The sequence below is a fragment of the Amblyomma americanum genome, chromosome 7 (genome assembly GCF_052857255.1).
Source record: "Amblyomma americanum isolate KBUSLIRL-KWMA chromosome 7, ASM5285725v1, whole genome shotgun sequence".
NCBI classification, from domain to species: Eukaryota; Metazoa; Arthropoda; class Arachnida; order Ixodida; family Ixodidae; genus Amblyomma; species Amblyomma americanum.
Window position 1 is genome coordinate 31,640,957 of NC_135503.1, and position 14,179 is coordinate 31,655,135.

Here is a 14,179-nt window from a genome sequence, read left to right on the forward strand (position 1 = left end):
CTTCAGCATCCAGGCAGGTGAGCTCTCCAATGGTAATTCGTTCACACGAAGAAGCACGAGGAATAAAAAAATATGCGTGAACGTTACCGCATACGTAAGCGATTGCAGCGTTACGACCCGAAGGTGCGCGTTCGCTAAGCAGATGTAGCAGAAGTAATAGACGACTGGTCGAAGGTGGAGGTGAACCAAGTAACGTTGATGATCGCGAGCGCATGAGACAGCGGCCCCAAGACCCAGTTGTACGCGCTCGGGAAGCTGCGCTGAAGTTAGCGCTAAACATCATGTCATCATCAAGGCAAGCATCATTAAAATTTTGAATCAATTCCACGACGAAAGCGTATACAAGATGCCCAACTACTCCGTGGCTTGTGGTGAGATCATAATTCTCTTCGTAGATGCGATAAATCTTGACGTTGCTTCCAAGCGGCGCTGACCGACCACTGCACGCACTGAGGTGCATCAATAAACTAGGCATGGTATAACAAGAGAGTCAGTGCCCTTTATTAACATCTTGGTACAAATGTCTCACAACGCCGGCGGGTTTATTTTCTTCGAAGATCGAAATAAATGATGAAAAATCACAACACACAACGAACCTCGCGCAAGCTTTGGTATAGTAATCCCGGCACACAAAGAAAAAAAAAACAATTTGTGGGCTCATCTCGCGCCGCGTTAAGTTACACAAGAGTTCTCTTCGCGTGAAGTCTTATACTGTTACAAAATTCCCGCATCCATGTGTCTTCAAGATACGCCGCTTTTCCTTGTGAGCCGGTGAGCATGTACCACGAAGGCTAGCACTAAACAGAGGCTCCTGAAATGCGTGCGCAGGTGTCTGTGCTCCATATCGCCACTTCTTTCAGTGAACATTGTACTTTTTAGGTGCCAAAACCACACACACACAAGAGAAGGAAACGAGACAGAGCGGAAGTGTTTGCCATCGATTAGAAAAAAAGAAAGCAAAAACAAAAAGAAACAGGCTGTGGAACCAAGCACGGGCGACAATTCATGAGGTGTACCGTAGGGGTAGTATACGAAATTCCCCTCTCGTGCGGTCGTTCCTATATAGGACAAACCGGGCGCTGCGTCAATGAGCGAATCAGGGAACATGAAAGAAACGTGGAACAAAATAAAGAGGGCCCAAATTTACCAAAACATATTAGATCCTGCCCTTCGCGCTCTTGTGAGCCATGTTTTTCAACGGTGCAGATTCTGGCCAGGAGTGACAATGTAAAAGCAAGAGAACTTATTGAAGCATTCTATATCAGTAAGAAAGGCAGTTTGTGCGTCAGTGAAACGTCATTATCTTTATACAAGGCGGAAAAAGTTTTTTGAAAGATACTTTTCGTGTACTGCTTGATGTATGAATATGCTCTTTGCGCAGGCGCCGGTTGACTGTATATATAGGCATGTATGTGGCTTCCCCAAATTAAACCAGTTGTGAGGGCGCTCTGTCTCGTTTCCTTCTCTTGTGTGTGTGTGGTTTTGGTGCCTAAAAGTACAATGTTCAAGTACCAACTTGCCCAACAAGAAGTCCTCTTTCAGTGAAGTAAGAAGTATACGAGCGCGAGGCGATAGCTTCCAGAAGCGTGTGGTTGGGGCCATCGCGACTGCGTGAAGATAGCGCACTTTTGGAAGCCGTCGCCTTGAGTTCGCAGCGCCCGCTTCGCTGGAATAAGTGCGATGGAAAAAGATGATGCCCGCAAGCCCCATATTAAGTTTCACCACAAGTGCAAGCTTTGTTTGTTTGTTGGTTTGTTTCGCGCGGTCATGCAGGTTTGCATTTTGACACCGGTAGCGTTTCGTGCACCACCTTTCTTGTCAACCAGTTACTTTATGCCCCGAAGCGTATAAGGTAAATTCTGCTTTTTCGTAAATTAGTCGGTCATTCAGAAAAAATTCCGAAATATTCAAAGAAAGTTCTGAATTGTAAATCAAGCTAAAATTCCCGGTATAAATACTTTCAAATCCCGTCTATGCATGAGCAATAGCTAATTACGCCTCGTGAAAAGCAGAATGCAGAAAAGCCTATAACTATAGCAGTGCACCCTGCCGCAATAATATTAGACATTCATCCAATTATGAATCTCAGTTTGAGGATACCCTGTGGAAAGACGTGGTCATGTAGCCATTTACAAACATTGGTACAAGGTTATAACTGCTGATACTATCCGTTGTTTTCGCCGTTTATTAACTTATAGCGCTTAATATCATCTGCCAGGCTACCTTATTTTCTCTGCAGGCGTGAGTGCTTCGACCAAGATAGCAATTCAGGAGAGATGAACATTTTGTTCACAAAGGCCCCACTGACAAAAGCAACTTCCTCTTCCAGCTCACAGAAAACGCTGGACCCTGCGCAGGACAACGATTTTTTTTTTCAAACTCGCCACCACTCTATAAATAATTAATTACAGCGATGGGTTGTATTTACATGAAGCAAAAATCTTCGCTGGTTTACGTGACACATTAAACAAACACATGTAGCTGTGTAGCACACGTTACCTGAAGGGAATCTCACTCGGGTGCTTTGTCCCAACTGGCCGCCTGAACACATCTGTTTAGTGAGCAATAAATAGAGTTAATTAAAGCGATGATGACGGAGAGTTCTCTGGAACATGGAAGAGCACCTGTGCTTTGCTATTCCAACCCCATAAAAATACTAATGACAAACGTATGAAAATATGCACCTCTCCTAGACTGATTAAGTTATACGGAGAACGAGCACATAACCCCGAGAAGTCAGGCTGGAAAGGTGCCCACCATAATTCAGGGGAACCAGTATATTGCGTTTTTTTAAATTGTAATCTCATGAGCATGCGAAAACTACGAGTGAAAGTAAAAAAAAATATTTGGACTGAAGAATAAACAGTATGCAGTCATCGATGCGTTTTGGTCATATACTTATTTGAAGTTGACTCTACTTGTGTTTAACAAGCAACAATTAAAATACGACCAGGCATAAGAAGAGCACACCACAAGTGCACCACACAAGAGGCTGCGGTTGCAGTTGCACGCACCAGAGCACATATAAATTTCAGTAACGTTAACAAACCATATATACTTCAGACTGGTTTTAGTTTGTCACACTAAGGAAACAAAAAGTCCCGAGTTTGTGTCAACACTTATACTGGGAAGCGGTTAGAAGGATGCAACAATTAAAAAAGAAGGAGCACAAACATGGAGTACACCTGACGCAACACCCACTTGTACAGCGAGCAAGATGCCACAGCTTAACGTAAACCGTACCGTAGTATCTGCAGATGACTTGAGTTGTGGCAGACACAATAGCCCTTTACAAACTCACCAGTATTCGGTCGCCGTAGTTTGCAAGAATGTTTTTACGCCTTTCTTACGAGTGGTGCTCTCACAGCGAACATGCTGAGAAAGCCAACACAAAGAAATAAGTGAGGAAGTTATAAATTTCAGTAGACTGGAGAAAACGGCCGCCACTTGGAACACCCCAGAAGAGCGTGTTGAACAGTTAGTGCAGACAGTTCACAACTAAGGCTGTACACAGTTTTGTACATAGTGGTCGCCTCCCCCCCCCCTCTCTGAAGAAGGCCTGCACGCATTTGTGAACCATCATTGTGCCCAAGATGCAAATATGGTACAGATAACATACACAACCACTGTTCTTACATGCAGAAATATATCGCCTGCCTTGTGCAAAACATAGAAATGACGGCTGGCTTATGTATGTAGTGTGCGTTAGCGACATTATTGAAGAACCCGTGAAACAAGCCATCAAAGGGCGAACAGGTCTACAGCTACAATGTACCCAGGACGCTTACAGAGAAGGACTACTTGACCTCCTGAACAAATGTGCCGAACAAAAGTTCTCATTCGCTTGAGTCGTGTGAGAAGAGGAAAGGTGCCGAATCTTGGCGATTGTATCGAATAGTTCGAATAGCATCACTTGTGCTCAAATCTATTGGTGCGATCACAACAGTATTGTCGCCATCAATACCCAAACGTGTCAATTTGCACGCAGCAGCTTGCAAGGCGTGTAAACATCCAACGTGTTAGACTGGTATGAATAGGGTTTATGTGTTTGATACTGAAGGAAACTAATAGGTCTTAAGAAGTAGAACATTCAGGTCTGTTCAGAATGTGCGGTATGCAACATCCATTAGCGGTACAACGGAAATACAGGTTTTGAAATACTTAAGATAATAGCGGAAATGCTTAAGACATATATTGTGCACGTCGCCTTCCCTTCCCAAATATTTGGGGTGTGTGCAAGAAACAAACAAAAAATATTGGATTTTGCTACGTATCACTTCTATAGCGAGCGCTTCCCCCACAGCCGACAAGACAGGTTCTTTCTTGTTACGCTTCCTGTCGAGCATTTCTTCAACCTCCCTGTCTCTCAGGTCAGGTAGCCTGCAAGTCCTGGAAAAGTTCAGGAAATGCAGACAGATCTGTACAAGTTCAGTCTGTCTGAGCAGTTCTTTGGCACGAGATTTGAACGCCCGCAAACATTTCCGTTTCTCTACCACTGTAGCGTTATTGAAAGATTTGCTGCATAAAAGACGCCCGTGTATTCAAAATATTCCATTGTTGGCATTGAAGCCTCTTCACTCTTGTCTAGTCTGTTAAGAACAATCTCCTTAATCACAACGCAGCCGCTGTGACCACATGCTATTGCACGAGCCTACCTTATCTGATACTCTGCACTGACCTTTCAGTGGGCGTGGAAAATACGTTAGTTGACGTATCATATTATTAGCCACCATACAATCCTCACATCAGTCAGGTTCTTAGAAATGACCTTGATGAAATTAGCAGACACTATCTTTCCTGTTCAGACGCTTCCGGTGACGGTGCGGCGACCACCGGCTAGCTCGCGCTGAAACTTTAGCACATGCGGCGGACAGTTCAAACAGCTTGCTCAAGTACTAGTACTTTAGCTAGTCTGTAAAGCAATTATCCTGCGATTGCCACCAAGTCAACGCTTAAGAGGGTGTCTACACAGCAGCTGCACTCTTGCGGGGACGATCACAATATTACTGTACAGCTCGTCGCCGACAGGGGGACAACAGTACTGCAGCCTGTCCAAACACGAGTAGTAGGTGGTCCAGCAGTTCACGTTTTCACTTTTGGTCATCCACGCGCCCTCGGAAGTGGACGTCGGCTTGAAGCAGTGGCGACTCCGGTGGCGAAGAGAGGCGAGGTCGCTCTCACTTGCTCCGCCGTCGCTCACCACTAGCTGTAGTAGAAGTTGTTCGTAGACCGCGACACTGGCGCCCTCGGGTGTGTGTCGCTGTCATGGCGCCGAATGCCAGACCTGTTGGCGTAGCGCACTACGTCAATGGTGTGTGCGTGCCGCGGCATCGAGCCCGCGACGTCGAACTGGTCAGTCACCCCCACTCCGTCCAAGTCGCTGAGGGAACACTTCAGCGGCTCGGCGCATTTGGCTTCGTCCCGCTGCTTGTCCCGTCGCCGTAGCACGTACAACCGCGCTGACAGCACAGCCAGGAAGGCGACCACGCCACAGCCTAGGCTCAGCGTCAGGTAGAGGATGAACTTCTCTTTGTTCGCTGCAAAATGAATGAGATAGTACCCAGGTGTAGATGACTGCAACGACTTTTCCGTTGCAGTGACTGACTCCGGTACCCTGATTTAAATATATTTTCTATTTTCTGAATGACTGCTAGTTGATAGTCATAATGAACTAAAACGAAGCAGGAATCGACTCTTTGGAAATTGGCGCTGCATTAACCCATTATTCAGGGCCTTAGCAGGCCGGTAAGGTACACTATGTTATAAAATGTACTGAAACATTCATATACGTGTTCCAGGTGAATGAGCGAATAACCGACAGATTAAGTGAGCGAGCAACGACTATTAATATGTCCTTGACACACACACGCGCCCTGGTTTACGTTTGTGAGTTGGGGACTTCTGGTTCATCATTATCTACGGGACCACATCCACTGCAGGACAAGGGCTTCTTCCAGACCTCTCTAATCAGCCCAGTCCTGTGCCAGCTGCAGCCACCTTATCCCTACGAACTTGCTAATTGCAGAACTCCATAATAACACTTACCTTTCCCTTAGTAACTTTTTCGCACACACCAGCCGCACGTTAGTGAGCCATCGAGTGCTAGAGCACGCGTTTACTTAAGTGAGCGAGAACCTTATTTATGAAATAACCAAAGGCACTGTTATTTCATTGTGAGGGCAGGTGTCGAACTACTGATTGAGGCTAGCACAAAAAGAGTCCATCACGGGGCAAACCTTGTACAAACTTGTACGCTGCCACCCATTCGGTGACGAAGCCGATGGCCCGGTGACCGACTCCGTTCAGGGTACAGTTGATGTGCCTGTCGTCCTCGGTTGTCCTGTCGCTTTGCATCTCTCCCTTCCTGTTCGTTGATCCCGGTGTCCGGTTTCTATCCATCGGTGCGTCTGGAATGCGGAAGGGAGAAGGGGGGCAGATTGATGTCAGAAATAAAAACTTGAGAGAATACATTAACTACGCCTTAGGGGAATGATGCGATAGTTCAATGAGTCCTTTCCGCAGCCTAGGATCTTTTTTGCGTATCGCTTCACAGACATGGACACTATTTTTTCTTTAACCATCACATACGCCTAACCTGCCCTTGAGAGTGGAATGCAGCAGCGTTAGAGATACCTCCCACGAAACTACTCCTTCTCTGGCGCCTAGGTTCTCCCCACATGCCCATGCAAGCAGAAATGGTCATTCTTTACATTAGTATATTCATAGATCACTGGGCGTCTTCATACCACTCCAGTAGCAGCGGTGCAACGGTTAAGCGATGCAACACTGCCCTGGCAGGTGTCTGCCACCAACACTTATTTTGGCACAGTCATGCATCTAAAATGCAACGCCATACAGCCTTCTAAAATGGTAATTGAAGAAAAAGAATAGTTTCTTGCCCTACAAAGATTTAAGAGAGGATTTTAGCTTTCCTTAGGTGGATGTCAAATTTAAACAATCTTTCTTTCGAAATTTACTGCACCTTGTGAATTTCTCTATAATCTATCAAGAAACTAAATTTAACATTGTACGCTATCCTTACTAAATTTTTTAGACAACCTATAAACTGTCCATAGACTTCTGTCCATAAAGTCTATAGACCCTCTTTACACACAGCCTAGATAACAGTCTATAGGCACTAAAAATCCTATAGACAGTCTATAGATTTATGGGTGTACACTTTTAGTAGACTTTTGTCTATAGACACTCTATAGACTATGAATAGACAAAAATAAATATTTATAGGGAGGCAATAGAGTCTACAAGGAGTATATAGACTATCTATAGACCATTTTTGTAAGAGTGGCGTACACGTGATGCTTTAATTTTCATTATTTGTTCTTTCTTCTTTGGATGGCTTAAACAAGCACAAACACAACTGCCGTGCTGCGTCCTTTGCTTGCCTGGCATAGGCTCGGCTGATGCGTACAACTCTTCTGCGGGGCTGAATGTCGAGGGCTCGTAGCGTGCCTCTTCCACGTAGCCTTCTTCGTCTTCGTCCGGCTTTTCTTTGGTTGAATCTCGGCCGCCAATGTCCAGATCCTTCAGGATTGCTTTCGGCGCTGCAGTGAGAGTGAGAAATAGTTTAGTTTATGCCTATAATGAATACGAATGCCGTATAGCAAATAACGTGGTTCTGGGAGAACAGAGAGATATAAAATTTTTCACCCACTCACCATTGCCAACCTACTTAAATGGCCATCGAAGTTTGCCCGCGAACAGGCTATGTGACATGCTTGCATCCTGCTATTTAACTTTTTCGCACTTTTCGTCCAGCACTCGACTTTCGCAAGGTCTATGCAGCAGGTATATATCCCTTGAACACTCAAATCGAAACGCGCTCATTGGCACCTGACCTCTGCCACCCATTTCAAGGGCTCAGTGACAAACGTTCGCGGTCTAAGAACTCCCAATAGTTGAAGCTCAATTGGAGGCCTCTTTTACGGCGTGTCTCATATTCCATGCACAGCAGATTGAAATAGGGAAAGTAACTGGCCAATCATTAAATATATAATATTTTGACACGGAGAATAACACAAAACCCTTTCAAAATTAGGTGAGAGAGGCGCTTCTGCAACTTAGATAGCAGAGCCCCAAATGCGGTTTGAGGAGGTCGTGGGTTCGTTTTCCACCGGTTTCACACTATATTTTTTTTTCAAAACATTTCGCATATTTTCTTTGGTATGGCAGGCTTTAAATTCTCTTAGATACTTCGGTACCTATTTTACCAATAAAATAAAAGTACAGCCATTTATTCTTTTCTTTAAATGACGATTTCAAAAATACCAAGATACTCTTTCTGCATTACTTAAAAGTAATGAAAGAGTACTATAAAAATGATATGCTTAGAAACAGGAGCAACCCATAAGAACTGGGAAATCGTTAAATAGTTCTTAACAAATAAATATACTTCAAGTTTCTGATAGCGCGACTACATTAACTATTATGTAGAAAGTGCAATCCTGTTTAATTCATTTTTTCAAGCTGGATTGTGGCTCGCAACCAAAGAGTTGTTAATGGCCTCGTCAATGCCCTTACTCCTTTGATTTGCTTTTGTTACTTTATTTGCCTTATTCCTTTTATTTTATTTACATCATCGTACGTATGCCTGTCATCTGTCATGCGTTTCTCACCTTCAAATTAAAGCGTTTAGAACTATTTCGTTCAGGACATACACAACTTCTGCCGCGTCCATTTGCACCAAGTTCTACATCCTGCCGTGAAAATACTTACTTTAACTTAAATTAGGCCGCGCCCATAATGATAGCAAATATCAAAATTCTTTGTTTCTCCGTATCGTTCCTCACAAACAGATATAACATCCGAATCTCTGAACAAAGTAACATGCTATTACACAAAGTGAACACCAACTTCAGTAAGTAAACCACTTTTTCCCCGCCATATTATTTTGGAATTCATTACAGCTGACAGCTAAATTAGCTCGCTCACGCCACAAACTGTACACATCACTAAAAAAACATTCTAGCAGCACTATTAGCATCATGTAACACCTCTGCAGTACGCATGAATTTTCTGCTCTCAGAGTTATGTTGCACTTTTTCTAATTACGTTTTCATTTATTTAGATGTTTTGATTTTATAGCTGCTCTATTCAACTTCTGTCCATCATCTGTACTTGATTTGCTTGTTTGTTTGCTTCTTTCTTCCTCCTGGCTTTTACCGCACAAGGCGGATTTAGTGTTGCTTGACAGCGGAACTTATCTCTTGATCCGTCAAGGCAACTGTGGTCAAGACCCGTTTCCCAAGCGTCTCACCCTAGAAGAGCCGAACACCAGGCCGGGGGAAATCTTGTACCCATTAGAAAACTGCTATGTAGCAGGCGGCACTGGAGATCGAACCTAGCACCTCCCGAATGCGAGGCGGATGCTCTGCCACATGGCCACCGCTTCGGTTCTCTCTCTGTCTTCCTTTCCTCCTTTCTTTCTTTCCTCCTTTCTTTCTTTCTTTCCTTCTTTCTTTCGTTCTCTCTCTCTTTCTTTCTTTCATTCAAATGTGTGTAAAATTATGCACATATTTGCTATTGTAAAATTAATTCATTGCCGAACAGTTGTTTTTAAAAAAGTTCGATTTTGTTAAAAATGCTTCTTTTGCTCATCTTCGAAACTTATGCGTTAATATTTTGCAACTGTTTTAACAGGATGTCTCCAACTTCGGTACCTCCTTCTGTATTAATCTTTTGTATATAGTTTCGATTGACAGCAATTTATTTATAAAACCTGAAATCCGAGAACACTGCCTTTGATGCCTAAAGCTGGTAATTTATTTTAATTCAATGCCATCCCCATTCGCGCCGCACCCCTGTTACTTTTGTCCTCAGTAAAGTGCGCGCTTACCGCAGGTGTAGACGACTTTGAGGAAGAGGCGCGAGTCCCTGTGGCAGCCAGGGTTGCCGAAGGTTCCCACGTCCGCATTCACCGTGCATCTCCGCCGGCCGTGGCACGTCGTCAGCACCGTCTCGGTGGCGTAGCTCACCTGACACACTGCGAGAGGCCCGAGTGAAGAGGAAGGTTTGACAGGGTTGCCAATGGGGTACAAAAGACATTTTAATCATATTAATTACGAAGCTGAAGGTGAAGGCGAAACACAGGCCACTGAAGAAGTGTTCATGTTTTGGGAGGCATGCGGGATTCGAAACGTCAGGAACATTTCTTGAGCGGTCGGTTTGTCATTTCTTGAGCCAACTCTGTCTGTTTATGTACCTTACAACCTTTGGTTTATTTAACTAATAACTAGATAGCCATAGAGTATGAACATCCTTATTTGTACTTGTCCGAGGATGGTAAACACCGGAGCATTTACAGGAGTGTTGTCGCAAATGCGATGTTGTGAATTGTTAAAATAACCCCAGACGTTCGTTAATGCGTCGCGAAACGAGGCGCACGGCAGCTGGACCCACCGGAGAGCTTGACGTCTTGCCGTTGCGGACACTCCGGCACACCGTCCTCGGTGCCGCCGAAGTTGGCCGAGTAGATGACGATGCGCAGGTTCTTGTGGCAGCGCAGGTTGAGCACGCCGTTCTCGCACGCTATCCGGTTCGAGAACAAGGCTGCAAGAGAGCACGTCGTCCCTAAAGCCGCGGGCACAACGACTGCGACGGGAGTGAAAACAGCGCCTGACAGAATCAATGTCGAGATTGTTTACTAGCCATGCTTTAGTAGCAACTCTGTGTAAGCACAGTGATGCAGTACACATTCTATGCTGCCCAATCAATCACTGAACAGTAGAGTCGAAGGTATTTTCCATGCCTCTGAACATTCTTTGGCAGCCTGCATGTACGAAGGTCATGGAAATGTATGTCGACTAAAACTTTGTTGTCATAAGTGAAGCGAGGCCTGTAAAAAACAATATAGCAGCAAAAGATATAAAGGTGTCGTTGCCAAGCCGCATCTTATTTTGGCGAGGGTGGTCATATCTTGCCGGGATAATGCTGTTCTTTAAACCTCCACGAAATGCAGATGGCTGTAAACTGAGGCTAAGACATAGCAGAACAAAACAAATAAAAGATCACTGTTGACAATAGCAACGAATAAAACGCAGAACGCGGTTGGAAACAAAGTAAAATAAATGAGATAACGGCTTCGCTGATGTTTCTTAAGAACACAAGTGAGGTAGCGGCAAACAATCACAAGGATTGCTGCGCTGCTGTAACCAATCAGAGCTCGAATCTTTCAACACGCTGATCAACAAAGAAAGAAAAACACCTTGCTTTGAAAACCCCGCGATGCGTTTTTGTGCCTATTGATCGAACGTTGAGTTTACTACATTTAGAATCTTGGCAACTATCAAGAACCGCTGAGCCTCAGGGGCTTTATGTATCGCTTGAAGCTCGCGCTTTCTGTCACCGAGCGGTGACCTTAGGATTTGGGTGCTGGCTTAAAATGATCAGTGATCGTAGATTTTGACGCCATTGACGCCAGGTGTACGCCCACTTTCAGTGTGGTATACAGTGTGTCACAGCTAAATGTATAACAATGTCTTTAAGAAAGTCAGTGTCTCCTGGGTGAGTGAAACCAATGATTGTTATGAGTGCCCTGTGGCGCGATCTGCAGAAGTTTTTTTTTTTTCGTTCTGCAAAATTGACTAATTTTAAAAAGGCAATTGGCTAACTTTTCAAGTATTGGTTTAGGGAAAGAGTAGAAACTCGAAAGTAGTAGGTCTTTTGAAAAAGAACACACTGAAAAGTTTAAAACAAGGTCCCGTTTACGTGGTATTTTTTAGCGGCATACACAGAAAACCTGTTAAAAAAAAAAAATCTTCCCCGTGATAGTGGCTTTACTTCAGGGCCCTAAGACACGCTCCCAGATAAAAAAATGCGCTGATCGCCGGAGTGCTGTTCCCGATGCTATTTTGCGTTTTAAGTGGCCGCAGCATACGTATCAGCAACTGCAAACCCCGTTGGCTGGCTTTCTTTAGGCTGATAAACAAATATACGTAAACTGAACCTTGTTGTGCATTTTTCAGGCTGCTGTTTTTCAGCACGATCTACAACTTCCGAACTGGCACATTTTCACAAAAGCAATATTTAAAATTTCGTTAATTATTATTTACTTATTAGCTAACTTTTTGGTATGAAAAAAAAATAGCAGTGGTTAAACGCGGTTAAACCAAGTTTGTCGAGAGAAAGCACGGTTTCGCTTGGTTTGTCAAATGACGGGTCATTGGTTTCAAGAGATTTTGCTTTTTTTTTTTCGTAGGTAGACTCTCGCTGTATCTGTCGCCGAGCTCGCTGTAGTTCGCGCCGCTTGGCTTGAGTGGGCCGGTTTCCATGAGCCCTCTGCGCAGGCGCCAGAGAGGCGCTGTTCGCTCCGGCAGACATGAAAGGCGTGCCATTGGGCACGTAGTTTTCTTGCTCAATCGTTCTTCCGCCGTACGCCCCGAAAGGGGGCCTGACCTTGGCTCAGCTTGAAGTTTAAATTGACGGAACCAGCCGTTCTCTGGGTTTTTACGTCAGGAGTAGAGCTTTGGCTCCAAAAATACGGCAGACTAAGCCACTCGACTCTCCACAGCGCTCATTTGCTTTCACTTACCTACGAAACTTCACCTTTTCTTTTAAAACTAGGTTATAATTTGCTGGAAAACCCGGTATATTCTTCCGATCTCATGTGTCACCGTTTTAAGCATTTAGAAATCGTTCGTGCTTTTGTTGTCGAGGAAGAGATGACACTACGGGATCAAAGAGGACAAGAAATGTTTTTTTGGACAACACAAATGAGGAATCCTTTAACTCTCGCTTAGCTTTCATTTAACTCCTCACAGCCACCATCTCCACTTCCTTTTTGTCTTCGGCGAAAGCCGTTAGCCTTGACAAGGAGAGTTATGTCAAACCAGAAAGAAAAAATGGTTGCGCGATGTCCACTGGACGTGACGACTTCGGGGCCAGCGTCACTGGTGTTAAAAGTAAGAGAGCGCCCCGCAGAGAGAACAGTGTATAAAACACGGAGAGGACCGGGAAGCAAGCAAACCCGCCACTCGAAAGATTCTCAAGGAAACAGTGACCTTCCTATGGGTTCCTCTTCGAGACCTATTTATTCATAGTTTTTACAAGAGTAGGACGCTCTAGGGAAGCAAGAAAACACTTAATAGAAGAAGAGGAAACTGATGAATAGGAATGGGAAGCTCGTCTTGAAGGATTTATGGCCCGTTAGAAAAGTCATGATATTCGTTTGGCCGGGTGTCGCTTTGCCGCTTAGCGTTTTGCCAATCTCGTCCTTGTCTTCCATTGTTCTCTCTGAGGTTGCCCGTAGCATTGATGTTCAGAGATAACCCTGATCGATTCAATTTTTTTCGAGTAATTTGAGAAGTGCATCAAAATGTAAGGAGTTTCAAGGACCCTTGGAAGAGTTTTTCTAAAATCAAGGGTGTTAAAGTATTTTAACGGCCTGTGCGAACCCTGGGCCCTTCAACACTATTATAAGAATTGATGAACCAGGTTGATCAGCTTGTACCACTACTCGATAGCAGACCCACCCACCAAGAAGGACCGCGATCGCAGTGTTCCAATTACTCGTCCGGTGCGGAGAAGTGTGACACCCAGGAGCAGCCTACTCACTTGGCCGGCACTTGTATGCGACCTCGGCGTACTTGTGCACTCCTGGACACGGGTCCACCATGAACGACTCGGCGTCCGTCTTGACCGCGCACTCCTCCTTTTCACGGCACGCGGCTTCCACCACCTGCAGTCGTGTACAGAAAGCTACTGCCATAACTAACGTGAAAAAAATAAATAAAAATAGCTCGCAAGTTAAACAGAATGCGCATAAGAAAACTTTGCGGCGTCTGAGAGTCTTGCGGTAACGATCTCGAACGTCTTTGTCGCGTTTGTCTCAAATAAATTATTTGAACTTATGACATGTTTAGAAAAATACGCGCTGTTTCTTTTCCGGCAAGGAAAGGATTCGAATGGAGCATGCACTGCGAGTTCTATTTTCCAACCCGCAGCGATCGTGTTCTGAGTGTGAGGCATGCAAAGGCATGCTAAAGACGCTGATGTGCTGCATCGTGCCTGGCTCTTCAAGCTGCAGGTGTAGCTGGCAGATACGTTTTCGTTTTTGTTTTAGATGTGTGAACGGTGAAATCTTGTGTTGTCTTGTTGTCTCTTCTGTTCGCCCAATTCTTTTACGGAAACTTCTGTATGAGACGGAAAACCAACTAACTCAATT

The 14,179-nt window shown here is 44.6% G+C and overlaps 1 protein-coding gene across 1 annotated transcript in view; it reads right to left on the reverse strand.

Annotated features, from left to right (window-relative positions):
* Positions 1–480: 480 nt before the first annotated feature.
* The window catches only part of LOC144097040 (protein eva-1-like), a 98,220-nt gene continuing 84,521 nt past the window's right edge, over positions 481–14,179 (reverse strand). Inside the window, exons 3-9 of the mRNA XM_077629828.1 lie at positions 13,570–13,693; positions 10,417–10,566; positions 9,854–10,000; positions 7,404–7,562; positions 6,237–6,407; positions 1,526–5,537; positions 481–832 (exon numbers count right to left, since the gene is read on the reverse strand). Of these exons, the coding sequence (XP_077485954.1) occupies positions 5,203–5,537; positions 6,237–6,407; positions 7,404–7,562; positions 9,854–10,000; positions 10,417–10,566; positions 13,570–13,693 (1,086 nt within the window). The 3' untranslated portion in view covers positions 481–832; positions 1,526–5,202. The remainder of the gene's footprint in view (positions 833–1,525; positions 5,538–6,236; positions 6,408–7,403; positions 7,563–9,853; positions 10,001–10,416; positions 10,567–13,569; positions 13,694–14,179) is intronic.